The sequence below is a fragment of the Oryctolagus cuniculus genome, chromosome 11, assembly GCF_964237555.1.
Source record: "Oryctolagus cuniculus chromosome 11, mOryCun1.1, whole genome shotgun sequence".
In the NCBI taxonomy this organism is placed as follows: Eukaryota; Metazoa; Chordata; class Mammalia; order Lagomorpha; family Leporidae; genus Oryctolagus; species Oryctolagus cuniculus.
This window is the reverse complement of record NC_091442.1, coordinates 87,684,343-87,698,095: the sequence shown is the minus strand read 5'-3', so window position 1 is coordinate 87,698,095 and position 13,753 is coordinate 87,684,343. Positions and strand designations below refer to the sequence as shown.

The 13,753-nt window shown below is 35.8% G+C and overlaps 1 protein-coding gene across 2 annotated transcripts in view; it reads left to right on the top strand.

The window, feature by feature from the left end:
• Positions 1–11,139, top strand: part of SLC6A15 (solute carrier family 6 member 15) — a 46,224-nt gene extending 35,085 nt beyond the window's left edge. For both annotated transcript variants that reach the window (XM_002711371.5, XM_070051477.1), the window contains exons 7-12: positions 571–812; positions 920–1,112; positions 2,955–3,147; positions 6,458–6,617; positions 9,149–9,311; positions 9,766–11,139. In XM_002711371.5, coding sequence (XP_002711417.2) covers positions 571–812; positions 920–1,112; positions 2,955–3,147; positions 6,458–6,617; positions 9,149–9,311; positions 9,766–10,137 — 1,323 coding nt within the window. In that variant the 3' untranslated portion in view covers positions 10,138–11,139. The remainder of the gene's footprint in view (positions 1–570; positions 813–919; positions 1,113–2,954; positions 3,148–6,457; positions 6,618–9,148; positions 9,312–9,765) is intronic.
• The last annotated feature ends 2,614 nt before the right edge of the window (positions 11,140–13,753 follow it).

The following is a 13,753-nucleotide window of genomic DNA, read 5'->3' as shown; positions in this document are numbered from 1 at the left end:
TCTGCACAGATTTAGAACACTAGGACTTTTGATCTGAAAGGGCATATATAGACGACATAGTTGAATTTCTACTATTTTTTAATGAAATGGTTTTCAGGAATCCATTGAATGAATGTCTAACACACATATGAACATGGAAAGTACACACAGTTCTACTGTACGGAGTTCATGATTATTATCTGCTGCTTACAACTGTAAGATTTCCATGAGAAAACACAAAACTTGGAGTATTAATTATTTAAGGGTTATTAAGAAAATGTAATGGGAAATAACTGTGTGTGTGTGTGTGTGCTTTTCCAAAAAAAATTCCTATATAAGTAGAAAAATCTTCATGTAAGTAAAATCCCCATGTATGGGCTTGATAGTTTTCTTATTCTTCTTTATTTCTTTCCTAAAGAAATCCTAAAAATTAGTTACATCTGCATAAAAACAGGTCATCTCGCAGATTTAAGCGACTTGTGGGTACATAAATGTTATTTTACCATATTTATCCAACAGACAAATTCCACAAGTTAATTATTCTGAAGTCTACCTGTGTAGCTGATCTCTGCTATGTTTGCTTTTAAACAGCTTGAAATAATGCTGGAGCCCAAGGTCTGGAGAGAAGCCGCTGCCCAGGTGTTCTTCGCCTTGGGTCTGGGATTTGGTGGTGTCATTGCGTTTTCCAGCTACAACAAGAGAGACAACAACTGCCACTTTGATGCTGTCCTGGTGTCTTTCATCAACTTCTTCACCTCTGTCCTGGCAACGCTGGTGGTGTTTGCAGTTCTGGGGTTCAAAGCAAACGTTGTCAATGAGAAATGCATCGCACAGTATGGATCTTTACTTCCATGAGCTTTTGATGGTACAATTATACACAAATTATACATCAAAGGACCCTGGGAGCTCATATGTATGGTTTCTTTTTCTCTTTTTTCAGAAATTCCGAAATGATTGTCAAATTTTTGAAAATGGGAAACATCAGTGAGGATATTATTCCCCATCACATCAACCTTTCAGCTGTGACTGCAGAAGATTATCATTTGGTTTATGACATCATTCAAAAAGTGACGGAAGAAGAATTTCCTGCTCTTCATCTCAATTCCTGCCAAATTGAAGATGAGCTAAATCAAGTTAGTAGTCCATGTTTGAGCAATAAAATGATTATCATTCAGTTACAATCTGCATTATCCAGCAGGCTGCTTTCATGAAAATGGCCTTTCAAATGCCTAGGAATGATTATGCTGTTTCAAAAATTCGTTCTTCATCTCAGTGAACGTGATGTCCTATATAACCCAGATACACTTTATTTTAAAAGCAATTTCAGGGGAGGACTTTGTGGCACAGCAGGTTAAGCCACCATTCAGAATGGCTGCATCCTTCCTGGAGTGCCTAGGTGGGAGTCCTGCCTCCACCTCTGATCCAGCTTCTTGCTAATGCACACACTGTGGTGGCAGCGGGTGATGGCTCAAGTACTTGTGCCCTTGCCACAGTTGGGAGACCTGTATGGAGTTTCTTGGCCCTGGCTTCTGCCTGGCCCAGTGCTGGCTGTGGCAGGAATTCGGGGAGTGAGCCACAGAATGGAAGATCTCTCTCTTTCTCTCTTTCAAGTAAATGAAAATAAATAAAAAATAGAACATTAAAACAGCCATGTACAAAAAATCATGAGCAAAGCCAACATTAATATAATAACCTAATTTACCTTAAGGGAACAGTTAACTAAATATCAATTTATTCTTCAAAGTTTTAAAAATTAATTCTGGTCTATTTTATTTATGAGATAACACAATCAACTTGGAGTTTTGTTAGATGGTCTCTTAGGAGAAGTAAGTTATTATTTCAGAATTCTATATCTGTGGCATTTATATATACACAAATCATCTCAAGTTAATATTTTCTAGGAATCACATTCCACTCTGGTTGGAGATTTTTACTTTTATCCACTTTGTTACTGATATTAACTGGAAATTCACTATGTCTCTTGAATTATGAACACCAGCATGTCAACTTGGACTTTTTGGCAGAGTAGTGGCAAGAGGAGAAATAGAAACAATGAAGATGTATGTTTTTTTTTTTTTTGACAGGCAGAGTGGACAGTGAGAGAGAGAGACAGAGAGAAAGGTCTTCCTTTTGCCGTTGGTTCACCCTCCAATGGCCGCCGCTGATCCGATGGCAGGAGCCAGGAGCCAGGTGCTTTTCCTGGTCTCCCATGGGGTGCAGGGCCCAAGCACCGGGGCCATCCTCCACTGCACTCCCTGGCCACAGCAGAGGGCTGGCCTGGAAGAGGGGCAACCGGGACAGAATCCGGCGCCCCGACCGGGACCAGAACCCGGTGTGCCGGCGCCGGAAGATGTAGTTTTTTTAAACATTGAGCAGTGACTTTATAATCCAGTTATTCTATTCACATCTTTTTGCTTTGCATTCACATTTTTATTCAAACAATTTTATCATTCATAGTCTTTTTTATACCATTTGATTAATCTACTTTGAGGAATGGTAAAAAATAAATATTTTCTATTTTAATATATTAGTCAGAAATCATTGTATATGTATATATTTATATATTTACATGTATATTTATGTATCTGTGATAATAAATCTGTGATATGTCATGTATCTGTGATAATAAATCACTACTTATGTTCATAAATGTTAATAGAACCATAAAGTATTAAGTCTCTAATACTTATCTTTAATTTCATTTCACATGGACTTTTTTGCATTATCCTTGTTTTTTGTTTGTGTACTCCGGTATTTATGAGAAGATTTTCATTATTTGGATCTACTTGGTCTGAGTAAATCTGGGTTCTGAGAAAGAAAATATGTGGTTTAACAGGTCAAAGGCAGATGTTGGCATGTTTATCTCCAGTAGCCTCTGACCATCGTTTGCGGATTGCCCTCGCCGTTCTCACTGATATACAGAGCCACAACTTAATATTGCCATGTTCTAATACTGCCATTTGTATGCCTTACAGGCTGTTCAGGGGACTGGCTTAGCTTTTATTGCCTTCACAGAAGCGATGACGCATTTCCCTGCATCTCCCTTCTGGTCGGTGATGTTTTTCCTCATGCTGGTGAACCTAGGGCTTGGCAGCATGTTTGGAACCATTGAAGGGATCATCACCCCTATTGTGGACACCTTCAAAGTGAGGAAGGAAATTCTTACTGGTAAGTTTGTAGTGTACGTAACTCTGTACTGAACTGATAGAGATCATTCTGTTCTTGGTGAGAGTTTGCAGATAGAAACAGAAAAGTTTTATGTTTTAGACTTTATTGATGTCTACTTATTCTGTTTATTAATATTTATTATTACATTTATATAATGTATATACTATATATTTAATGGATATTACATTTAATTATTACTTTATTATTTCACTACAGTAGTACTAGTACTGGTAATTAATGCCACTATAATGAATTGCTGACCCAAAAATAAAGTCATAGAATATTTATGCATAATCTTACATACAAGTCAAGTAATTAAATGGAACAGTTTGGGGGGCCAGCATTGTGGCATGCTGCTTTTGGACACTAGCATCCTATGTTAGAGAGCTGGCTCAAGTCCTGGATGCTCTGTTTCTAATCAATCGTTGGGCTAATGTGCCTGAAAAGGCAGCAGAAGATAGCCAAAATACCTGGGTCCTGCCACCTATGTGGGAGACCAGGATGGAGTTCCTTGCTCTGAATTTTGCCTGGCCAAGACCTGGGTATTGTAGCCATCTGGGGAATGATCCACTAGATGGGAGATTCTCTCTCTCTCTTTCTCTTATCCTTCCTCCCTCTCTCACCATCAATCTGTATTTCAAATAAATAAATAAATAAATAATTCTTCAGAAAATGAATCAATTCTGATCCAATCATCTTTATCCAAAAAGTTCATTGTTGAAGTGAGAATACTGAAGCTTGTGTTCATATATACTAGCAATTGTGGTTTACTAATAGTTAATGTCTAAGAAGGAAGAAAAGGAAACCATCTTGTCAGTTTGGATGGTTGTTCATATGTCCAGTAGTCTGCACATTTTATTGAAATACTTCATCTGTACTGCATCTTCCTTGCATTTGAAGGAAATAATAGCAATGGTAAGAGACACAGAGATATGAAAGGGTCTCTTTTTCAAAAATAGTACTATTGAAATTAGAATCAGGTTGAGTAGATAAGACTTGTATCATGTAATATAATAGACTGACAGAGAACATTATGGAGATTTCACGTTGTAAGAATTCAAAAGAGATTTAGTTACCCAAATATATGATGGAACTGTCAGAGAATTGAATTGGGAAGTAGAAGGGCTTAAGCATGGGTCAGAGTGTAGCTTTAATGGACATAATCAATTAAGATAAAGAGAGCAGTAGGGAAGTTAGCCAGACCAGAAGTACAGGAACAAGACTTGAGTGATGTAAAAATAAGATTGAATAAAAAGATGCATAGGTGATCTTAAGCCCTAGGCAATGGTTCACAAGCTCTGTCAAGGTTTTTTATTTTAGCCCTGATAGATATAGCAATGATTTATGTGCAAATAGTTCTAAGATATATACCTTTTAAACTTGTTCTGCTAAATTTGCATGTGTGTATTAAAACAATTTAAGGTCAGCAATTTGTTTTGTGTATGTGTGTGTGTGTGTGTGTGTGTGTATAAATGTTCAACTTGGCTGAACAAAAACAAGAAACATCTTTATTTTTCCCCAGAAAGCAGTTTCTTCTGAATATTAATAGCCTGGCTTATATGCTGGCTACAAAAAAGTCATCTCTGCATAATTATCCCCCTATATTCAATCCATCCCCCCATGGTAAAGAGCTTGCAAAATTAAGGAAAAAGGTAACAGTGTGGAGAGAAAATCACACATGGTAATATTTGCAGACTCCCACTGGAAAAGTTATTTGGAGAAAGCAAAGGAGAATGCACTGTTTACCCCCATTTCCTGTCCTTTGGATTCATACCTATATTTCAAGTTATATTTGACCTTGATGAAATGTTAACCTCATCACATTTGTTAGGTGAGGTTTTCTTTAACAATTCAGTGAGATTTAGGTAAGCGAATTACTCATTATCTTGTACTCTTACATCTCCAGCCAAACGCATACTATCTGTATTGCCGAGAAGGCACTTTCTTCCTATTTATGTTCTACTAGGGTGTAATTAGGAGAGAGTGATCCATGCTATTGAGTCAGACAGACTTGGGTGCATCTCCAAGCTCTGCTACTTCCAGTCTCATGTTTTTGAGTACAGTACTTAAATTCTTCAGGGTAATTTCTCTCGTTTGTAGAATGGAAAGAATACACAAAATTAAATTAAATTAAATTGGGATGGTATAAAAGTGAAGTGAGATAATTAAAATGTCCTGGATACTCTGACAAACATTTGCAATCAATATGATGCCGTAGACTCCAGGTGAAGTGTTATTTCCTTTCCTACATTGTGTGTTTACAAATGATAGTCATTTTCATGTGGTGTAACTCATAGCTCCAGTACAGTACTTAAGATGGAGAGGTAATGGGGTTAATTAATGCATACTTACTGATATTATTAGATAACCTTCATGGGATCGAATCCCTAGATATCTGTTCTTTCCTGTACTGCAGTCATTGCCTTACTGTTTTCAGTTTACTCATTTCTGTTAAAAGGTGGTTGAGAAAGAGAATGTCTTTTCTGTCGTGGGTCTCCCTGCTAATGAGCATGAAAGTAGAAAGAATTCAAAATATAGGAATAGTGTATAGATTCTGAAAGCCTCTCTTTCTAATTTAATGGTAGCTGGTCAAAGTTTATACATTTGTTTCTTAAATATTACTTCAGAAATTCCTTTTAGATGAATCTAATTAGTTATTGCTTCCTGCTTTGATAATCAGTTTCTCAATGCTGTTATAATTAGTTTCCAAACTAATCTGTTCAAGTCAGATAAAGATATCTGTTCAGGTAAGATGGAGATAAAAATGTGGGCTTCATAAAGTTATTATAAGCCACATGGTCATTGTTAATTTAAAAATTCTGTATGAATATCAACACGATAGCATAATATTTAAAGGTAAAAAGGAACTATGGATACTTGATGACTGGAAAAGTTACTTTCCTATTAATCATAGGAGTAAGGTATGGAAATTTATACTTCTAAAATTCTTCTGTCAATTTTGCCCAATTTATTATTTATGCTTGGGAAATATGTTTCTACAGTCTCAGAGATGAAGTATTGTCCTACAGTGAATTAATACTAAAGCTGGGGCTAATCTCAGGTAATTTAACTCAAAATATGTTGCAGTCCATAGTATATTCATAATATCTGTTGCCTATTTATGTAACTGATTCAATATAAAAGTTTTAATAGAAGTTTGACTATGATAATTTTGTACTAAAATTTTTTGTTTTGTAAATTTAAAACTATTTGAAAATCAAAAAAGGCTTTTTTAAAAAAATTCACAATGAAGTTCAAAATATTTGACTCTGAATAGGGGCTAATTTTTTTATTTGTTCCTTTTGTCCAGTTATCTGCTGCCTTCTGGCATTTTGTATTGGCCTCATATTTGTGCAACGCTCTGGAAATTACTTTGTTACAATGTTTGATGATTATTCTGCTACACTGCCTCTGCTAATTGTAGTCATCTTGGAGAATATTGCTGTAAGCTTTGTTTATGGCATAGATAAGTAAGTATTTTTGCTTTTATGCATTCATTTTATACTCTGTTTTGAAAACACCAATTATCAGTATCTTTTTAATTTAGAAGAAGAGGAAAATTAATTGAGAGGAGAAGAAGAATCGTTTGCAAAATCAAATCTCCTACAGGCCCTTTGCTCTTTCAACAATTTTAGTAAAGTATATTTGCATATTAAATGGGCAGCTAGAATCATGTTGACTGTAGCATTGTGCAGAATTCTGGAGCTTAGACTTAAATCTGGTTATCAAAGAGTAACTTTCAAGATCTAGTAAGTATTGGTTAATTTGTAAAAATCTAAAGTTCTTTTGAGTTATTATTGTATCTACATTTTACAAATAAGGAAAATAAGGCTTAGACAGTAACCAAGTGTGCTGATTATCACACAACTGGATAGATGGGACTGAGATGCATGGCCATTTATGCGTAACACTAAATCCTGTGTTCTAATCATTTTACTGGTCTGTTTGATGAGAAGAATGTGTATGCCATCATGCTTTATGTAGTAGGAATTTTGGGACATGATGTCTACTGATTGGTAAGTATGTATGTGTGCACATGTATGCGTGTGTGTGTATGCTACACAGCAGCTCCATATTTATATGGAGACATTACTTGAATTCACTATATGCCTAAATATCCAGTTATATACCTGCTTAGGTCAAAATATGTATTTGATATTAAAGAAAGCATCACAGTAATCTAGAAAAAAAGATAACTGAAGGATGGCTAGTGTTTTTTAAAAGTAATGGTTTAATTCACATATACATGGGCTGAAAGACAGTAACATCATCAATCTTATTATAGCACTGTGTTAAGAGTAGGAATAAATGCACCATGAGTGAAGACAAGAGCCATCATAAGCAACACAGAGAATATTACTAGCATTCAATGGTCTCTGTAACAAGCTTAGAGAATATATTTATTATTATTCTAAGTAGTTCTAGGTCAAGAAAGATAGAACATTTAACAGTCATGTATTATGTAGCAATAGTATTAACTGATGTCTGGCATAGAGTAAGTCTTAAGCCTGAAATGCCAGTTGAGATGCCTGCATCCTGCATTGGTGTGCCTGGATTCAAGTCTTGCTCTACTCCTGGTTACAAATTCCTGCTAATAACGTGCACCCAGGGTAGCAGCGCTAGCTATTGTGGGCATCTGGGAAGTGAGTCAGTGGATGTGAGATTTCTCTTTGTCTTTTTTTGTCTTCCTTTCAACTAAGTAAATTAAAATGGAAGAAAAATATATATAATCACCAAGATAACTTCATAAATAAAAAGCAAGTAGATTGAAAAAAAAATAAACCTCTGTGTGGTTGGCAAATAAGCATATGGAAAGATTATTAATAATACCATATATCATCAAGGAAATGAAAATTAAAACAACGAGATATAGCTACATGCATATTAGAATGCCCATTGAGAAATTTGACAACACAAAATGCTGATATACTGCTAATTAGAACGGAACAGTACAGCCCCTTTAGAAGACAGTTTCTACCCTAACAACACACAGGCTTACTGAATGATCTAGCAGTCACTCCTTTTCGATCAACATGAGTTGAAAACACATTCACGTAGCTTTATTCGTAATTACCAAAACTGGGAAACAATCAAGATCTCCTTGGCTAAATAAAACAGTATGAGGAAATTTCAAAAACTCATGGAAAACAAACTTTAAAATATGTTTATTTTGGTGCAAATAGTTTTTGAAATCCTGGCACAGTATTTTCATAATATGCAATTTCCCATAAAATTCTGAAGAGCACTCACACATATACCCAAGCCATGGGATATTATTCAGTGCTAAAAAGAAACGATCCATGACACCAGATAAATATGAGGAAGAGAGCAGAGGTGGTCCAATACGAGGCCAGTCCTTGGTTGCTTTGCAGAAATAGAGAGGACATGCTTATCTCTCCCTCCTAAATATGCAGGGGAATTCACTTTTACTTAAGTATGATTAAGTCTTATGAGATATTATTTTAAGAAAAATACAGGAGCAGAATAATATCCCTACCAAGAAAATCACACAGCAAAATAAATTATAAACAATACTTCAAAATGATGTAGAAATAAAAAAGAGTTGCCAGGGGAGCCTGGAGGTTAATAATGGCTTTAGAGATATGTCAGTTAGTTTCAAATTGTGGATCTTCCTTCAATTCAAACAGACTGTAAAAGGAAGTAAGTTAAGAAACTATAAATCCTGATTAGGGGTATCTGATGATATTATTATCACAATAAAAACAAATAATTTTAATATACTTCAAACAGTGTGCTTATAGGACAGGAATTTTTCAGTAGGAAGAGTCTTTTAAATGATTGGCTTTAAATGACTGGGTTTCACTAAATAAAAATCATATGTAACTAGTTTCACTTTATGTTACGTATTTCTTAATTTATAAGTCATCTTCTAATATTAATTTTTGATTCAATGTAGTGTGTCATAACACTGATTTAATGCACATTTTAAAATATAGCAAAATTAACTGAATAAATAATTAAATATTTTATTTTTACTTAGGTTTATGGAGGACCTAAAAGATATGCTGGGCTTTGCTCCAAGCAAATACTACTACTATATGTGGAAATATATTTCTCCTCTAATGCTAGTATCATTGCTAATAGCTAGCATTGTGAATATGGGACTAAGTCCTCCTGGCTATAATGCATGGATTGAAGATAAGGTAAAATAAAAAATAAAAGGTTAGATATTAAAAGGTGGACAAAATTGCTAGCTTAGAGGTTTTTGCCTTTTGTTTTCTTCACAGCATTTTTGATGTTTATTGAAAGATGTTGCTTTTATGTGAGAATCTTGAGATACATGTTTTATGTTCTAAACGTCTGTGTTTTGAATAAATTATGAATTTATCACATGGTGAACCCTAATTTTGTCCTTACCAAAACTGATTCATTAACATTATGAACTTGCAATTATTGGGTCTTTGACTCTAGAAAACATATTAATCAAATCTCCAGAAACATTGCTAAATAAATTTATTAAATGGTATCTTATTTAAAAATATCTGCATAAATATATGCATGAGTCATGTAAACATAATTACATAAAATAAGTAAACATTGAAGTGAATATTATGTGCAAAAAATGGGTTGCTAATTATTATTTTTTGGCTCCTACAGGCATCTGAAGAATTTCTGAGCTACCCAATGTGGGGAATGGCTGTCTGTATCTCTCTGATAATCCTTGCAATACTCCCTGTCCCAGTAGTCTTCATTGTTCGTCGCTGCAACCTCATAGATGATAGTTCTGGTAATTTAGCATCTGTGACCTATAAGAGAGGAAGGGCCCTGAAAGAGCCTGTAAACCTAGAGGGAGATGATGCAAGCCTCATTCATGGAAAGATACCAAGCGAGATGTCATCCCCAAATTTTGGTAAAAATATTTATCGAAAGCAGAGTGGATCACCAACTCTGGATACAGCTCCCAATGGACGGTATGGAATAGGGTACTTGATGGCGGATATGCCAGATATGCCAGAATCTGATTTGTAGCTAGGGAGAAAAATCAGCAGGTTTTATCTGGTTCATTTCTATCAATGAACATTGGCTCTACTTAAGGGAAGCACTAGGCTTCACTTATCAGAGGGCGATCTCAGGTGTTCCATGGCTGTGATCTCTACTCCTAACAGTGTATGTCAGTTCAGCTAGAGCATTCCTTTGGATTCTTTGGTTTACATTTGTGCAGACAGGATTAAAACAAAGCTTATAATGAGTGAGGTCCACGTTTGTTGGGATTCTTTAAGGTACTTTTGGTGTCTTTTCAAGTATTTCTATTTAAAAAAAAAACAGGTGTTACCTCAGTTTCTGATAATTTCTGGACTTAGTAATATTGGCAATTCAAAAATGGTATACCTTCAAATGTATAAGTTTACCTTCAGGACAAATCCCAGTATTACAATGAGCAGTTCTGTCAGTTGGTGCCTCTCAGCACATTTCCATGAATCTATTGTGTAGATAGGCTGTACTTATTTTGGTAGCATTGATACCTTTTTAGGCGATTAGTTGAAGAAAGCTGCAAAATATTTTCTTATGTAATAGCTGCATAGAGCAATAGTAGCAAAGAATAAGAAGGCACTAATGCTGGGATGAAAGGTTAGATTCATAGGTGACTGAAGATCATGTGAGTGATGGCTGTACATTCTGTGTAAAATATATGTATGAAAGTGATCCAAGAGTGAGTCACTCAGCACTCTCAAGAATTATGCAAATTCTGCATTTTTCTTATGCCGTGTGCCTAAAATCCTACTTGATATTTATTGTGGTTTCAAGATTAATCAGAGTATATTTATATAATATACTTGCAATGTACATAGATGTATATTAGTACTCTAAGTACTGATTTGAAAACTTGAAGCAAGATGGCATTTTATTTCATATATTTCTGTTTTGCTTCTGTTTTATGCAAATATAAATCCTTTTTTAAGTGATTGTTAAAATTGTATGGCATTACATTTTAATCTACAAATAAACAACATTAAAAAATGATGTTTGTTTTCCGCATTGATTTTCCTTTTATCACATGACCTGGATTATCTTGCATTTCAGTCGGCACTTAAGTCTTTCATAATAACTAACGAACACATTCCATGTAGGATTAATACTTTCATTAATAGAACTACTGCCACTTCAGAGACAAAGGGAAAGCAGAGTATCATTGTTAAATGGTGTTCACTATGGTTTCACAATGCTTGAAGAAATACTTGAAGTCTCTCAAGAAACTGTGTGTATAGTTGAGTGTTTGCTGTATCAGTATTGTCTCCGAAGTTTAAAAAATTATGATTTTATGAAATTCTTGCATATATAACATTAGATAAAGCAGAGGTATCCCACTGAACGCCATTTAGTTAAAAGGCTTTTATTTGTAAGTGGCCCATCACCATGTCAGCTGCATTTATAACAATGAAAACAGCACCAAAATAGGGGAGGTAGCACACACAAAATATCCATGATTAATTTGGCCAAATAGTCTTTTTGTAGTGTACACATATGATAGCAGACTACATTACAGCATTTAAAATATGAATTCTATAGGTAACTACATGTTTTAGGTTTTTAAATATATTTATGAAAATCATGTTTTACATAATTTTAAACATTGTGTTCTGTAAAACAATATGTTTATATTATCAGAACTCAAAAATTATAACAAATCAGCAGGAAGTCAATGTGCTCATCCAACATTTCTCCTAGCTGCCCATCAGATATCCTTGAAGGCAACTGCCATTATCAATTTCTTGTGTATTCTTCGGGAGATGGTCTGTGTATTTTTATTACAAACATATAAGTGACATCCTTCTGTATTTTGTCTTATGCATCTTATTTATTTCAATGGATAATTTATTCTGGAGAGTTTCATCTTAGCATATATATCTGCCTCATTACTACAAGAGTTGAATTAATATAAATTTTATTTATTTTTGTGGTGAAGAAATCCATTCTTTTATAATCTACCTCATTAGTAAAAAATACATGGCAAATACAGATGCCCCTAAACTTAACTGTGGTATTACATTCAGCTAAATTCGCCCTAAGTTAAAAACAGCGTATCATGAAAATGCAGTGAGTCCACCTAATCTATTGAACAATGTAGCTTGGCAACACAACCCACTATAGCGTTTAGGTTGTTTGCCCTTGTGACCATGGGGCTGACAGGGAGCCACTCAGCATCACCGGAGAGTATCAGACTTCATATTAGTAGCTTGAGAAAGGATCCAAATTCAAAAAAGAGACTGGTTTCTACTGAAGGTGTATCATGCACATACCATCCTGAAGTTGGGAACCATCTACATACTTAACCTGCCATCCTTTAACATAATGTGACCACACACTGCCAAATGGCACCAGCCCTCTCTTTCCTTGGTGGCTATTTTTTAAAAAACCTGTATATATATTTGACATGTATACACACACACACACACACACACACATATATGAGAGAGAATACTGATGTCACAATTAAGCAAATTAAACTATCACCTTCCATAATTACTTCTGAATGTGGTAAATAGACTTGAAAATATATTGTTTCTTAGCAAACTTTCATTATACAACCCAATATTATTGACCACAGTCTTTGTGCTTTATGTTAGATTTAGAGTTATGTATCCGACCTAACTTCAAATTTGTAGCTTTTTAAAAAGGATTCTTCTATTTATTTGAAGATCATGGAGCAGAGAGAGGAGTAGAGAGAGTGAGAAAGGGGCCGACCCTGTGGCGCAGTTTAATCCTCCACCTGCGGCACCAGCATCCCATATGGGCGCCGGCTCTAGTCCTGGCTACTCCTCTTCCAATCCAGCTCTCTGCTATGGCCTGGGAAAGCAGTAGAAGATGGCCCAAGTCCTTGGGCCCCTCCACCCACATGGGAAACCGGGAAGAAGCACCTGGCTCCTGGCTTCAGATCGGCACAGGTCCGACCATTGCGGCCACTGGGGAGTGAACCAACGGACGGCAGACCTTTCTGTCTGTTTCTCCCTCTCACTGTCTGTATGGCTGTAGCAGCTAGAGCAGGCCAGGCCGAAGCCAGGAGCCCTGAGCTTCTTCTGGGTCTCCCATGTGGGTACAGGGATGCAAGCTCTTGGGCCATCTTCACTACTTTCCCAGGTACATTAGCACAGGGAGCTGGACTGGAAGTAGAACAGCTGGTTCTCAAACTGGCACCCACATGGGATGGTGGCATCATAGGCAGAGGCTTACTCTGCTATGCCACAACGCCAGGCTTAAGTTTGTAGCTTTTGACTTGCTTCTCTACATTTCCTCCCCTTTCTCACACTTGTTAATCCACTATTCAAGGCTCTGTCCTTATATATTTGAAATTTTTTTCTGATTCCCTATATAAGTGAGACTATGCAATGTTTGTCTTTTTGTGTGAGTTATTTTGCTTACTGTCTTCCAGGTTTATCAATGTCGTTGCAAATGGTAATATCTTCTTTTTAAAGCCTGAATAGTATTCCACTGTGTGTGTGTGTGTGTGTGTGTGTGTGTGTGAGAGAGAGAGAGAGAGAGAGAGAGAGAATTTCTTTGTCCATCCAGGGATGCACATTTAGACTGTTTCTAAATCTTTCTAAATCCCATGCAGGGAACATGGGAGCACAGATGATCTCTGTAAGGT